The sequence below is a fragment of the Galeopterus variegatus genome, unplaced genomic scaffold, assembly GCF_000696425.1.
Source record: "Galeopterus variegatus unplaced genomic scaffold, G_variegatus-3.0.2 Scaffold2522, whole genome shotgun sequence".
Lineage (NCBI taxonomy): Eukaryota > Metazoa > Chordata > Mammalia > Dermoptera > Cynocephalidae > Galeopterus > Galeopterus variegatus.
Genome location: NW_007728633.1, coordinates 66,453 through 82,501, shown reverse-complemented (window position 1 = coordinate 82,501; position 16,049 = coordinate 66,453). Strand labels below are relative to the sequence as shown.

Genomic DNA, 16,049 nt, shown 5'->3' with positions numbered 1-16,049 from the left:
TTTTCCTTTTTGTCTTTTTTCATGTCCGGCAATGGATCGCAACCCTCAGTGTTGCGCCCGCGCCCGTACCGGACCGGGACCGGCAACGGGATCGCAACCTCGCTCAGCCAGTGAGCAGGAACCGGTCTGTATGTGGGATCTGAACCCTCGACGGGAGCGCCACCGCGCTCCCAAACGGCGCACTGTAGCAGTGCGCCACCTGGCCGGCCCGACACTCCCTGTCTTGATACTGCGGTGGCTAGAATCCTGATCACAGTGCCAATTGTCTAGCTCTTAATCCTATTCATGAGGCCAATTGTAAAGCTAGGCGACCACACCAGTTGTCGGGCTATTTTACCTGCTGGTAATCCTGCACCGACTGGGCTGATTGTTGAGCTAGGGCTGGGTCTTGAGCTCCCAGACACCTCAAGCCCATTCACAGACTGGGTCACAAACCCTTCACATGCCAGGCTGGGTCCCCAGACCCCACACACTTCAGGCTGGGTCACCATACCCCTTCACGCAGGTCTACGAGCTAGGTAACAGGCCAAAAGGTCCCTGGAGCCATAGGTTGGAAAGCATGGCTGCGCTGGGCGGACAACCGAGGCCAATGCCCGTCTGCCTGCTTCACCAAACACACTCTCTCTCTCTCTCTCTCTGTCTCTGTAGAACACAAGAATAACAACAAAACTAAAAAGATACATTGGCGCGCATGCGCATTAACTCCACACACACACACACACACAATTTGCTTACAAAGGATGCTGAAGCACACCCAACTGGACCGAGTCAAGGGCCCTGACCAAACTATTCTATTTTCCCAACACTCCCTCTGGACTGATACCTGTGCAAGAAAAGGACTTCTGTTGTGTTTGAGCCATTATATTCTGGGCCTGTTTGTCAACTCAGTTAAGCCTACTCCAACTTACACATCCTCCTGACATTTTGGTTATCCCAACAGCTATGTTTAGTAACACAGCTGACTTCTCTGAAGCCAACTACTGTCCAGCTAAAAAATCCAGAGATGTGAGAAAAGTACACAAGGGAAAGACATGAGGAATCACCTGCACAGCTCTGCCATTGACATCTGCGCCGATGGACGCTGCTGTAGCAATTGTATTAGGCACTGTTGCTGTGCTGGTTTCACAGATGTGCATATAAGACATAGGTATTTTTAATTCACGACTGGCCACCTGTGAGAAAAATAAATATTTTCAAGTCCAGTAAGGGTTTCTATGAAGATTTGAGTCATTATTTTTCTCAATAAAAAATTACTTTTTTATTACACCCATGATATCCTTTAGAGAATAAAATAATGTGCTTTATACACATCAAAACTTTTTTTTTGTAGGACCTCATGCTGATTTTTCAAGTGTTTTCTTGGTAATATTCCAGCTATTGTTTTCAAATTCAGTGCATTTAGTATGTTAAGGATTTCCTTTTTTCTAAGTTTTACATGTGTAAGGAGTAGGACAAGTTGAAATTTTCAGGCATTTATTTGGTTGCAGTGGCAGGAAGAAAAGGAGAGAGGAGAGAGAGAGAGAGAGAGAGGAGATTGACTTACTGACTCAGAATTTGGTCTGAAATCCACTGACATCAGTATCAGATGGATTTGGAATGACCCCGAGAGCTTTTCTCCTTCTTGCCCTCATCCCATCTTAACTTTAGCTCCGCACCCTTTTCTTCTGTTTGTTTCCTCTTGCTTATATTCCTCTAGTACTTGCTATTCATTTTTGAGATTGACTTACTGACTCAGAATTTGGTCTGAAATCCACTGACATCAGTATCAGATGGATTTGGAATGGCCCCGAGAGCTTTTCTCCTTCTTGCCCTCATCCCATCTTAACTTTAGCTCCCCACCCTTTTCTTCTGTTTGTTTCCTCTTGCTTATATTCCTCTAGTACTTGCTATTCATTTTTTTCTTTCCTGTTCTTTTCCTTCCAGTTTCTCTAGCAAACACATGTGGCAATTAAGATATTTAATCAAGAAGAAATGAAAAGAAAAAAATGAAAAGGAGAAAAGGAAAAAAGCATTATTCTGGCTGCTGTTGTCTTTAGTTTTTGCAAAAAACACCAAGATGTCTGTAGGTATATAACTGTTCTTTCTCCCAAATGCTAATGTTCTGACTAATACCGTTCAATATTGTTTCCCCAGTAAAAATGCAAAATGAAAAAAATAAAGGATGATTTTATTGTTTCTTGGTGATGAAAATCCAAAGGCAATTTATTGGTTTATATAACTGGGAAGGATAGATGGATCCAGTGTCAGGTATGTCTGTATCTAGGGGATTTATGGTCTCATCAAGGTCCTCTCTCAGCCTCTCACATTTGCTTTTCTTTCTACAATGGCCATGTTATTTACAACAGGACAGTCTTCATCCATGGCATGGAACTGCCTCTGGTAACCCGGGGCCTACAGCATAATACCTAAACCGCAGGGGAAAGTTAGTTCCTTTCTTTCAGCATCTACACACTGGTGCCAGGAAAGGGCTCTGATTGGCCTTGCTTGAGTCATTTGCCTTATTCCTGGAGCTAGTGGGGTTTGGGAGCCATTTATTGATCAGACCTGGGTCCTGGGCCTATATCTGTGGCAGGTGTGGGAGCAAGGAAGGGTATGGGGCTAAAAGGTACCTGAACTGAAGAGTCCATCGGAACTACATGGAATGTGGGAGGTGTAGTATTCCAAAGGAGCCAAGGGGCTGGAGAGTCAAAAGTTACAGATGTGCACTATAACAGCTTAATAAATTTGTCATAAAGTTAAATTTATTCAATTTAAAGAAGTATTTTTTTCTTCTGAGATTATATTCTTTGTGTATATGCGTGTGTGATAAATACCCTTTAAAAATTATAGGACGATGACAGTTGTTGAAATACTTATCCTTACTTGTCAAAATAAAACATCAGCAACCTAATGTTATTGTGTAAAATTTAAAAATTAAAAAAAGAAAAGCTGAGAAGCTCTTACTCTTGGTAAGCGTGCACGGAGCACCCGCCACATGCTCCATGGGCTCCTTAGTGGTGTTCTCGGTAACAAGCACCACCATCTGTAAACCCCCGCCAAGCTCCAGAGTATCTGCACATGCACAGGATTTCTGCTACTTCAGCCATTCTAGTTGACATGTAACAAGCTTTTCAACTAAATAGTCACGATCTCAGGGTTTGAATATACGGAGGCATCATTTACGCTAAAAGATGAGTCCCAAATTTCAGTCATGTCAACATGCAGAGAGAGATTAATGGTTTAATTGCATTTATTTTACCTGTAGCATTTTGGTGTGAATCCCTTGTCCCAGTTCGTTGCCTCCATGTGTGACCAACACAGACCCATCTGTGTAGATGTGAACAAGTGCAGCTGCCTAGTAAAACAATGCAGAAGGCAGAGCTCAGTGCAAGCAGGCATTTAGTGGGTTTCATATAAAAAATGAATCGAAATGCCAGTCACATGGGGTGGGGAGGGTCAGAGAGGCAAGCTTTCCTAGACACATTCTGAAGCTTAGTTCTGTTTTGTGCAAAAAAAAAAAAAGAGTCACTGGCGAAGAACATTCCTCCCAGTTTTAGTGAGAGCCTCTTTGGATATCTCAGGAATTATATTGGTCCCAACTATTTGAAAGTTACTCCCCAGCTTAAAATCACTGGCTGACCATTAAATTAGTTAATTAAACCTTTGCAAGTATGTGCACATAGTACGTGCCAACCTGTGCTCAGCTCTAGATATATAAAGATGTAGAAGCTCATTCTTCTTTAGGTAGCTCTCAACACAGTGGAGAGACAGGTTGAAAATAAGCCACTACCGTGCAGAATGATCAGGGAGATAATGGTTGGCACGTGGGCCCTGGGAGACCTGGGAGGGCAGGTCCACCTCCTCTCTGCTCAGGGATGGGTTCCCCAAAGTGACCACTGAGTGGAATCATGAAGGGGAGAAGGGTTCGCCAGTAGGCAACGTGGGCAAAAATGCTCTGTTGCTTATGCAAGAAAGCCCTGCTCCTTATTACAACATGAGGCCCTTCGGGATTGGGCTCCTGTACTTTCCTGGCTTCATCCCTGTCCCTCCTGCCATACCCCTGAGTCCCGCCCCCACTTCCCCTTTCTGATCTAGGCCCTTGCTTGTGCTCTTCGCTCCTCCCGGCCACCTCCTCCTGCTCCTCACCTATCTTCCCAGCCCTCAGACCCACACCCCACAGTCTCTGTTCTGTTACCACTTCCCCAAATGTTTCTCATCCCTTCTGGGAAGGATCAGTCACCCCCATCTCTTTCTTCCCCTTACAGGAAGTACTGGGTTGAAAAGTGCACACACACACCCCCCAACTTGTGTCCGCCTGGAACCTCAGAATGTAACCTTATTTGGAAATAGTCTTTGCAGATGTAATTAGTTAAGATAAACTCATACTGGACTAGGGTGGGCCCTAAATTCAATGACTGGTGTCCTTACAAGAAGGTCAAATGAAGACACCAGGGAAAATGAGCATGAAAAGATGGTGGCATTGATTGGATTTATGCTGCCACAAGCTGAGGGACACCAGGAGCCACCAGAAGGTGGAAGAGGTCAGGAAGGATTCTTCCCTTTAGACTTCAGAGGGTGCATGGCCCTGCTGAAATCTTGATTTTGAACTTCTAGCCTTTAGAACTATGAGAGAATAAATTTGTTTTAAGCCACCCAGTTTATGGTACTTTGTTATAGAAGCCACAGGAAACTAATGCAGGGGGTAATGAACTCTTTTCTGAGAGTCTCCCCAAGGAAGGGCACCTAGTCTTATGCACCTTTGTGTCCTTGTAGAGCCTTTTGAGGAGGTCTGAATTGCAGAGACAGTATGTGAACGTTTGCTAAACTGAATAAATATAAACGTTGTATTTTTTCTTCCAGGAGGAGGAGAAATGAAGACTTCATTCCATTCCTGTCTGGAGATGCCTGGAGGCCCAGGATGGCTTGGATGGCTTGGATGGGCTTGGGTAGCATCAAGGCTTGCAGGTGCTAATAACAGTCTTTACCCACTGTGGGCCTTTGACTCCTTCTGAGGACAGTGTTTTCATTGTCAGCTGAAAGACTAGGTGTCCCAGCTTTGTGAGTCATCAGCTGACCTGGAATAACACACTTCTACTCCTAGCCAGGTGATTCTTGGGTGCATCAATTTATAACTCGTCAGGGAAGCTGGAGGCCTTTCAAATGGGGACAAAGTCATTGCTGGATTTAAAGATTTTTTTTGTGAGTGGTGAGATGAGAAGTTGGCTCTAGTGGATAATGGCAGAAAGTAGGCTGTGGTTCAGGTGAGTGGCCATATAGGTGAAGGGAGATGTGGTATAATAAAATATAAATATTTGGTTTTTGTCCCTGGTTCTTGGTACAGAGCTCCTAAAACCGTGGAATTTACTCTTTTGTTTGCTAATGAGATGACTCACGAGAGGGGGACTAGATAGCTTCAGGTGGAGAGGGGTGGGATGGTGTAGATCTTTCAGCCCTGCCCCCCACCTCCTTGGGAGGAGGACTAGAGACTGAGTTCGATCACCAATGGCCAAATGATTTAAATTAATCAATCTTGCCTAAGTAATGAAACCCCCATAAAACCCCAGATGATGGGGTTTGTGGAGATCCCAGGTTGGTGAACTCCTGGAGGTGCTAAGAGGTGCACCTGGAGAGGGCAGGGATCCCCGCACCCTCCCCCACACCACACACCATGTCTCTGTTCCAACTGGCTGCTCCTGAGTTGTATCCTCTGTAAAATACTGGCAATAGTCATTAAGTAAAGAGTTTTTCTGACTTCTGTGAGTTGTTCTAGCAAACTATCAAACCTGAGCAGAAATGTGAGTAGCCTGGGCACCCCATTTGCAGCTGGTGTCTGAGGCTTGTGGGACTCAGCACTCGACTGTGGTGCCTGTGCTAATTCCCGGTAGTGTGAGAACTGAACTGAATTGTTAGACACCCTGGTGTTGGAGAATTGCTTTGGAAAAGATACAATATTTGATGTCAGAGAGAAACCACAGGCAGCTATCCAGGGTCTCTGCTGCAGCCGTTTATTCAGTCCAGGTTGTAGACATGACAGTTAACCCTCTTGTGCCTGCTTCTAGAAGGGGCACACTGGACCTGAGCAGGCATGTGAAGCCGAGGGAGTCTCATGCTACCTACCCGAGGAGCAAGAGCCCCAGAGGCATGTCTTAGCTCTCCTGGGGAGAGGCTTAGAGCTGCTCAGGGAAACGTCCTCAGTGTTCCAGGAACCTGGCAAGTGCTCTACATTCATTATCTCACTAAATCCTCATCAGTCGTAAGAGAGAGTTATTATTAGTCTCATTTTACAGTCAAGGAAGCTGAGACTCAGAGAGGGTAAATAATTTGTTTAATGTCACACAGCTAGTAAATGGCAGGGCCAAAGACTTCTCAGGTCCTCCTGACTCCAGTTTATTAGGGATTTGGCGTAACTGCTCTTTTCCCTAAGAAGGATTTCCTTTGGCAGGGCAGCGTGTGTGTGTGTGTGTGTGTGTGTGTGTGTGAGAGAGAGAGAGAGAGAGAGAGACAGAGAGAGAGAGAGAGAGACAGAGAGTAGCTATTGGCTGCCAGTAGCTGGGTACAAAGGAAGAATGCTTGAATGCTTTCAATAGTGTACACACAAGGGGATCTAACACATGTAAGATATTCCCAGTTGCTGGGTTTTCTGTTTTTGGTGGATGGTAATGGAGAGGCAACATCCATTCTCAGTTTTCTAAACATGACCCACTGGGATTGTAGGGAAGACTTGTCTGTCCCAGTCCTCATACTAAAGAGACTTGCCTACACAATGACCGTTCTCCTCCCTCTGGGCAGGGCCTGTGAATGACTTGCCTCTTCCTTTTGCAAATTTACTCAGGAGGATTATTGCACCCTACTCCCATTTCCCCACCTGGATTGACACAGATTCCTGGGAGAGGTGGCTCAAAACTGCCAGCTGGTCAGAGCAGAGTGGGATGAATTGTCTGCCTAAGACTTAGCAGGTGCACCAAGGAGTGCTGTGGGTACTGGAGGGTACGGCCCAGGGAAGCCCCGTTGTTCCCCATGTGGTGAGAGCACTGCACCTCAGAAAGCACTGCACCACAGGCCTGTGGGCTCATGTCCCTTTTTGAATAGCAGGGAGTCCGTGGGGACTGTTACTTTATTCTGGCAGTTATGCTGCTGCAGGTCTCATCTTGCTGATGCTGTTTTCTGTCATTGAGACCTTTTTCTGCTGCACTCTGTTAAAAGTGCTTGCAGGTTGGGGGCTGCTTAGGAGAATTCTGTACATTTCTCCTAGGTGCTGGCAGGCAGGGGCTCAGTGCTCTGGGAAATGTGACATTCTCTCAAAGTCGCCACAAGCTGATTGGGTCAGGATGGTGTCTGGCATGAGGGTAACTTACCACATATGAATCTTACCTGATGATAGCTCGTTGCTGCAAAGCCGACAGAAAACTTCATGGGGATAATAGCAATGCCCTTCTTCTTCCAATAATTCTTCTTATTGAACTCTTCCACTTGCATTCTTCTGCTGTGAAAGGAAGATTTGTCCAGACATTCGTTCCAACATCGTATCAGGTTCTCAGGGTTGAATGCTTGTTTGTAGACGGTTTTATCAACTGTTTTGTACATGTTTTTCTCCCTAATCTGAAATGGGTGGGAAATCTCATCAATAGTTATGGTAAGACAGAAACTGACTGCCAAACAGAGACTAGAAAAAGCCTCTCCACTAAAGCACAAACATTGGTGGGGAAAAGACAGAGTCTGTTTCTTCTTTTTCTTTGAACAGCATGTGCTTTTGCAAAAATAATGGGGGTTATTTTTCATCTCTTTGTCAATGTGCCAATCCAGGTCTCTGCCCCCTGGAAGTCAAAGGTAGTGAGTGGGTAGTGACTAGCCCATGAAAGACAGTAGGATCGAGGGGCCTAGGGAGGCAGGTTTTTTTTTTTTTTCCTCTACAAGTTTCTGAGGATGGAGCAGAGCTAATATACAGTATATTAAAGCAAGGATTTATTGTTATAACTGAAGATTTGTTCTGCCAGAGAGGAATAGCACTGCAGATAATGACAAATAGCAGATCTCCTCTAAGCCTTCCAATTGCCTTTGGAATGTATGGTTAAACCGTTTAAAATTTTTTTTTGAATAGGGTGTTTTTTATGTCCTGGGAAATTGCAACACTCAGCAAAGAAGGAGAGCCTGCTGAGATATGCCCAAGAGTTTTTCATTATCCCCATTTTATTCTAGTAACAATAAAAGAATCATTATTATCAGCAACAACATTGGAATAACACTATCCAGTTTATAAAAACAAATATTTTAATGATTGTTAACTCATCTGATTCTTGCAGGAACTCTGTGAAGTGAGTCATTTCGTCCTGATTTTATAGATAAGGAAACTGAGCCACAAAGAGGTTGCTTCTCCCCCTTCATGCTCTTCCACTTGCCTAGATTTCCTTTCCACCATGTACTGATAGTGTATTGATAGTGGAGTGGCTGAACAAATTGTGGTACATCTATATTAGATTCAATCATGAGAAAGAATGAAGTAGATCATCCTACCGACATGAAAAGATGGCCGTGGCATATTGTCAAGTAGAAAAAGGAAAGTGCAGAATAATATGTATATTATGGTCCCATTTTGGTATATTTGCACATATGAAGTTACTTTCCACGAACAAAAAGTTTGTGGAAAATAGAATTAAAACATAATACAAGTTTTTCCATGAACTCTTTGAAGACCCCTTGTCTATGTTATATGTCAATGTTTATGTATGTGTGTGTGAATACAAATGGGTAGATAGAGACAGAAAAAGGGTTAGAACAATAAACACGGAACTGTTAACAATGATTACCTTTGTCCAATAGGGATAGAAGGGATAAAAAAGGGGACAGTAACTTTTTATTTTGATTACTTCAGTGTGGCCTGAATTTTACACAGAGTAATTATTTTTGTACAAATTTATAAAAAAGAAAAACAAGGAGCGATTATAAGGGAGGGAGGAAAATAGGGGGAGGTTAGTGCTTTTAGTTAGCTCTTGATTTATTTTGATTCTGAGCCAGGGCTAATTTGCCTGGTTCTAGTGTGTTTTCTTGGGTTAAGGTAGTTGGTTCCCACCTTGTCTGATTCTTCAGCCACCTTGGTTATGACCTTGATTACAACCTTACCTTTTCTGGCGGAAGGCCACATTTGGCTGCCACAGCTGTGATGCAAGATTCTGTTACTAGGGTTCCTTGTGGGAAGCCAAATCCGCGAAAGGCTGTATTGGATGGCAAATTTGTCATGCATGCACGGCCTCGGAACCTGAGGTTGCGGATTTTATATGCATTTTCCAGCTTTAGTATAAGAAATTCTGTTACCTAAAGTAAAAGGAGATATTCACAAATATTGGACACTACTTTTTTTCTTTTCTCTAAAAGTCAAGTACAGAGTCAAATTGCTTGTGGAATTTAACTACTTGAGGAAACATGCATCATAAGGACTCAGCTAGAAATTTTGCATTCTGTTCACGATCAAGGATGTGGCTGGTTTCTGAAGCACGTACCAGTTCCGAGTCATCCAGCGTGCATCCTCCGTTAATGTAGCACTCAATGTCCAGAACTTTGATTCGCCCAGTATTCATGAATCCCACCTGCACCAAATGATGGGCATTTTACTGATTTGTTTAAAATTTGCATGCCAAGTGTGAGTCACTGTCCGCTACTGGGCAAGACTGAAGACGGACTCCGCTCCCTGCTCCCTGTTTGCTTCACAGTGTACCACTCCTTGCTAGCCCCCCTTGCATTTCAGTGCTTGTCTGATGAAGACCTCTTCTTTTTTTTTTTTCTGTATAGATTTTTTAAAAAATGTTTTGTTTTGTTTTTATTGGTTTTGAATATTCATGGGGTACAAAGCAAATTATCACCACTCGTGCTGAAGATGTGATGGCTGGATCCATACTGGCAGCATGTCCATTACCACAAATTGTGATTATACCCCATGTCCCCCACCCAATTATCCCCTCAATTATCCCCAACCTCCCTCCCCATCCCCCTTTGCCCACTCCACTTTGTATCCCTAGGTATGTTCTCTCCCTCTGCAAGTACAACGCACCACTGTGGCTTTTTTTCCCTTTGAACTGAATTTTGCTCGAGCCCTTTCCCTTCAATGTGTAGTTTTCTGGCTTCACAGTCAATATGGAATCCTAAAGTCCCTGCTTGTCTCTTGGCATATAATTGCCACCCTCTTCTTCCTTATTCTCGGAAGATTCTCCTTCATTTTTTACTGGCTTGCTTTCTAATTTAGTCTGTGGTTTTCTCCCTTGAAAATCTCTGGAATTCCAGAATGCATTGGAATGAATTGCAGTGTATCTTGTTATGGGAAGGGCTCTGAAGCTGAGGTCCGCCAATGGATGCACAGGAATGAGTGCTATTTTACCAGGTGGTGAAGGTAGTTTGTAAACAGTTACAAGGCCTAACAAATGTGAGAGCTAGTGCCATTGTTGCTGTTTGGGAGGAGCCTAAGGCAGCTTGCATTTTCCCCATGTTTCCACTTGCCTCCCACCTACCCAGATCATTTTGTCTGTACAGCCCAAATTGAAAAGAAAAGTTCTCACTCCTGATTGTAGTTCTACCCAAAGAGGATTGGCCCTGGTCCCTTTGCCGTTCTGAAAACAGTGCTAAATACAGCTGAAAAACCATAGAACTATATGGTAATTATTATCTACTCCAAGGGAAACACTGGATAATAAACTACAAAGCAGTTAGGGAGTATAGGAAAATCCTCAAATTCAGAATTTATAGTAATCTTGACAATTGCTAGGCTGAAGTTTATTTTTGACTTTTCATGAAGAAAAAACTGCTAAGCAAAGTATTACTATAAATAAGGTAGCAGAGAGAATTCTCAAATTATTTAATATAAACTTTTTTTTTTATTTGGCAGCTGGCTGGTACAGGTATCTGAACCCTTGACCTTGGTTTCATAACACTTCGCTCTAACCAACCGAGCTAACTGGCCAGCCCTATTTAACATAAACTTTTAAAAGAATTTTGGAAGAACCTATTTATATGTAATATCCATTATACTAATTTACAAATAGTTCTGAATAACCAAGCAAAACTTTGTTAGCTATTTCTGAATGAGGATATATATATATAACGTACACACACACATATATACACATGTATATTAACATAGTGGGAGTGAAACTTATTTTCTTTAAAAATAAAATAAAATTTGAATTTTTCAAAGTCTATTTTCCTCTTTTTAGTTATATTTTAAGTACTATAATTACCAAAATATTAACAATCTTCTCAGTAAGTATTAGTACTAAAACAGTCTCACAGCTGTGATATAAAGCCTAATTTATAATTCAGGCCAAAACCAAAGAACACAACAACCACCATAACAACAGCAACTGCTGCAATCCCAGCAGGGTGCCTCTACATTGCTCTTGGTCCTAGAAGATAATAATAGCTGTGACTATTAATTTCTGCACATTTAGGCAAATAAAAAGTTTAATGGCCAACTACAGTCCCTTCCTCTTTGATTATAAAAATCACTAATGCCAATGGAAGAAATAAAATTGTGCTGCGCTAAGGAAAGCTGTGGCTTTAGTAAAACAGGGAATATAATTTAATAACCTAAGGTAATGACAGAATCAGATAGGAAATCTAACTATGTGTATGTTACAAGAAACTCTCAAATAAAGCATGTTTAGAACTATTAGAACTGTATTAAAACAAAACTAACAATTCAATCACAAACTTGAAAAGTAGTTTTCTTGTCAACTAGATACCAGCAAGTATTTTTAATAGCATTTATACTATAGTTGCATAAAAATGCAGTGAATGTGGTTTGAAACAATTTTAAATTTACTAGTTAGTGAATTATTTTTCTTACCTGCAAAGAGCTTTTGTGACAGTTTCATGACTGCTTGGTGAAAACACTTGTAAAAACTGATTTTGCAGGGCCGGCCCGGTGGCGCACTGGATAGGTGCGCCGCTTGGGAAGCGCGGCAGCGCTCCCGTCCGAGGGTTCGGATCCCACATGCGGACCGGTTCCCGCTCACTGGCTGAGCGAGGCACGGGAGCAGCGCCGAGGGTTGCAATCCCGTTGCCGGTCCCCGGTCCGGTACGGGGGCAACACTGAGGGTTGCAATCCGTTGCCGGACACGGAAAAAGATAAAAAAGACAAAAAAAAAAAACAAAACTGATTTTGCAGTTAAAATGATCAAACTGTTTCAAAACATTTCTATTGCAAAATAATATTTTATATTCATGAGGTTTTAGTATAATGATATTTGTAGCTTCATTCAGTTTTTTGTTCTTTTTTGTTTATCTGAAATTGTATTTTTATCATTGAACTTATTCATAATTATATATTAGATTTACTAAAAGTTCCTCAAAAAATTTTATGAGTATTGAAATACACAACATCTTCATTCAATATGTTGGATGCTAAGATTTTTTTTTAGAATTTAGCAAAATCAAAATAATAGAAAAGGATAAAGCTGTTAAAATAAAATGAGGTATTTTAATAATTCCATCTTTAATACTCACTTTATATTTTCCAAATAATGGGTGCCTTCCCCCAGTTATTAACATGTCATCTTCACGATCAAGAACAAGACGGATGGGACGACCAGTTCTAAAGAAAACAGATTTTAGTCAGATTCTCTATCCATTCCACTCACTCATCCATCCACCCATCCATCCACTCATCTACCCACCCACCCACCCATTTATCCATCCCTTCATTAAACTGTCTACCCACCCATCCATCTGTCCATCTATCTACCCACCCATCCACGATTCACCGTCCCATTCATTTATCCAAGCATTCATTTAACCATCCATCCATCCCATATAGCTTTATTGATTGCATACAATGTGCTAGGAACTGGTGTGAATGTATAACTAAATTACTATTGCCTCTGTGGTCTATAACTCAGTGGTTGGAGATCTAGCTAAAGGGATTAATGCATACACCAGTTAATTTGTATTCCTATGGCTTCAAATTTGAATTTCACCCAGATCCAGCCATTTTGCATATCCACACCACTAGTTACAAAGAAGAGTGTGAACAGAGAAATGCAAATTTAACACTAGTAGAAAAACAAGGCCAAAGGATCATCCTAGAATGTCAGGGTTAGCATCTTCATTTTCATCCATGAATGTGACTATGTTGGCCAAGTTGGGCCCTCAGATAGTGAGGAGCCTCAGCCTTACTGTATTTCGAGGGCAGAGGTTCCCAGATTTTGGAGTGCAGAAGAATCACAATGAGCACTGGTGAAAATGCATCTTCCTTGGCCTTTGTGCTAAGATTCTGATTTAATAGGTTGAGGAGGGGCCTTAGAATCTGCATTTTTCTCAGTGATTCAGTCTTCAGGCACATGTTGAAAACTGCTATTCTAGCCCAGGGTTTCCTGATCTTTAATGGCAAGAACAACCAGAGCATCAGTAATATGTACAGTTTTCAGGTCCATCCCCTGGTAATTCTGATCCAGTGCATCTGGGATGGGGAGGCAAGTATTTCTATCACCTCAGGTGACTCATACTATCAGGAGGTTTGGGACATGGCTCTGGCGATCGTTTCATGCACGGCAGTTGTCTGCTATGGCAGGTTTGTATCTTTTTTTTTTCTTTCCTTTTTTGTCTTTTTTCGTGTCTGGCAATGGATCGCAACCCTCAGTGTTGCGCCCGTACCGGGACCGGCAACGGGATCGCAAACCTCGGTGCTGCGCCCGCACCTCGCTCAGCCAGTGAGCGGAACCGGTCTGTATGTGGGATCCGAACCCTCAGCAGGAGCGCCGCCGCGCTCCCAAGCGGCGCACTGTAGCGGTGCGCCACCGGGCCGGCCCGCAGGGTTGTATCTTAAGGCACTGGTTCCCACACTTGGCTGCCCCATGGAACCACTGGGGAAGTTTTTAAATATATTGATGCCTGGGTAAGAATGGAGCAGCCTCAGCATTGGGATTTAAATGCTCCCCCAGATGGCTCTAATGTGTAGTCAAGTTTGAGAAGTTTTAAAGGCACAACACCTGATGGGAATACAATGAACCTGGTTATCCCTTGCTGGGTGCCTGGTGAGTATGAATAGAGAGAGGTTAATTATGGAAAGAACTGGAGATTCAGATCCTGCTTTTTCCCACTTCTAACTGAGGACTGAGATATATGTCTAAGTGCTTCGGGTCCTAGCTATGTACTACATAGAAGTTGTCAAAGGAAGCAGGACCTGTGAACTTTGCAGGCTGATTGGGGCTCTGACAAAATATCAAAGAAACAGCCATAGAAAATGAAGAAGAGAACAGAGAAGCCAACACCACCTAAACCCCAGTGCTGAGTCATGAACAGCATAGGAGTGGGCCTTCTGTTGAGGTTAGCCTGCAGCTCTCCTTGTGGGTGACTCATCTGTCCAGTGAGCACACACTGAGGAGTGCTCCTTCCCAGGTGCAGGGAGGCAGAATATGGAGAGCCTTTCTTTCTCACCCCACCCTGTTAGGGGGCTGAGAGTAGACAGGAAAAGGCAGGGAGCAACCTCCCCCTTAGCACTCCACTTGGGCAGGGTGTCTTGCCCCATCCCTAAACAGGTCACCTTCTCATTGCTAAGGGATGGGGAAGCCCCAGCCCTGGAGGTATTCAACTAATAATGCCACTTTTCCTTTTTACAGCACATTGGCTTATTTGAAGTCTTGTGTATATTTGACTCTTGCAATAACTCTAAAAGAGCAAGAGGGCAGATATTATTATTCACATTTTATAAAGAAACTGAGATAGGAGGCAGAATTGCCCAAAGACACACAGGTGGTTATGACAGCAGCCCAAGTGATGCTCAGGCCACTGATCTGCCCTCAGCTCTGTGCATTTCACACCCTTCCGCATCCCCAGTTGTACTTACTTGATGGCACCCACAGCTGCAATTGCCCCAAATACAGCTGGCCTTCCTACCTTCCCCCCAAAACCTCCACCCACTCGTTTTACATGACAGGTGATCCTGTTGATGGGGATGTTTAAAGTGGAGGACACTGTTTTCTGTAAAAGAGATAATGGGAAGGTTTATAGGAGTGAAATGGCAAAGAAGCTTTTTTGTTTCCTGAAATACAACATTACAGCAGATTTACCATTGGTAAAAAAAAAAAAAAAATGGAGGTACTCTGAATCTGTCTTTCAGGGATCTGTTTAGTTCATAAACATCATTCATCTTCACAGAACAGCCCTTCCAGCAGAAAAATGGTATTTTCCAGAAGGAAAACTGTTAGAGTCCTGGATTCCTGTCAAAAGCTGGATTCCTAGTCAAATGCTCAGACCTAAAGTCCCAAGCAGGTGAAAATCAGCAAACTCCTGACAACCTATTAAAGAAAATGATATGTGTGCAGCCAAACCTAGAGCACTTTGTGACTGGGGAAATGAGAACGTGCTATACAGTGATGTGTTGACTCCAAAGGTTATCTGGGATGATTGTTTTAGAGAAAAATCAAGTACAGAAATAATTTAGTGGTGTCGTCCAATCACAGAGTTCACCTGAGCGTGGTGCAAATGAGTGTACTCTTTGAACCTAAAGTGACTGTGGCTATTTTTTTATGTACTTGACCAGAAAAAACAAAAAGGTTCTGAGGTCTTGGCTGCTCTGCAATGTCTGATACTTGGATTCTAAGTTTCTGCAGCTAAAATGGCTAGTAACTGTGAGGCTGTGGGGATGACTGCCACGATGCAGACAGGAAGGTGGGGAGGTGGGGGTGATCCTGGACCTCACCTGCACGTGGGCTGGATCCTGTGTTGACACATAAATGTCCAGTTCTTTGTCCTCTGTCTTTGGAATAACAAGTACTCTTTGTGTTTCCATGTAAAAATGCTCCTGTCCTCCAACATGGACCTCTCCTGTTAAGCGCAAGCACAGGAAAACTGAAGGTGCCTGTTAGTTGGAAGCAACCATTTTGGGGAATTCAAAAGCAAGTAAACTGTGGACTTGTTGGCCTGGATTTGTCCTGATCGAGGAGCCAGGCATTTGTCCTGTGGCAACTGAGGGCAGTTTCAGACACTATGGTTCTGAGTAACAAGTTAAAAGTGCCAGGTTCTGTTCCTTACTCTGCCCTTGACTAACGAGAATTTTAGAATTTTTGTCTTCCATTTATTCTGTAGCT

At 43.0% G+C, this 16,049-nt stretch overlaps 1 protein-coding gene across 1 annotated transcript in view; it reads right to left on the bottom strand.

The window, feature by feature from the left end:
• Positions 1 to 16,049, bottom strand: part of AOX1 (aldehyde oxidase 1) — a 105,111-nt gene that overhangs the window by 48,459 nt on the left and 40,603 nt on the right. Inside the window, exons 21-28 of the mRNA XM_008582123.1 lie at positions 15,662 to 15,786; positions 14,807 to 14,940; positions 12,469 to 12,556; positions 9,474 to 9,560; positions 9,097 to 9,288; positions 7,351 to 7,578; positions 3,239 to 3,334; positions 1,044 to 1,172 (exon numbers count right to left, since the gene is read on the bottom strand). Of these exons, the coding sequence (XP_008580345.1) occupies positions 1,044 to 1,172; positions 3,239 to 3,334; positions 7,351 to 7,578; positions 9,097 to 9,288; positions 9,474 to 9,560; positions 12,469 to 12,556; positions 14,807 to 14,940; positions 15,662 to 15,786 (1,079 nt within the window). The remainder of the gene's footprint in view (positions 1 to 1,043; positions 1,173 to 3,238; positions 3,335 to 7,350; positions 7,579 to 9,096; positions 9,289 to 9,473; positions 9,561 to 12,468; positions 12,557 to 14,806; positions 14,941 to 15,661; positions 15,787 to 16,049) is intronic.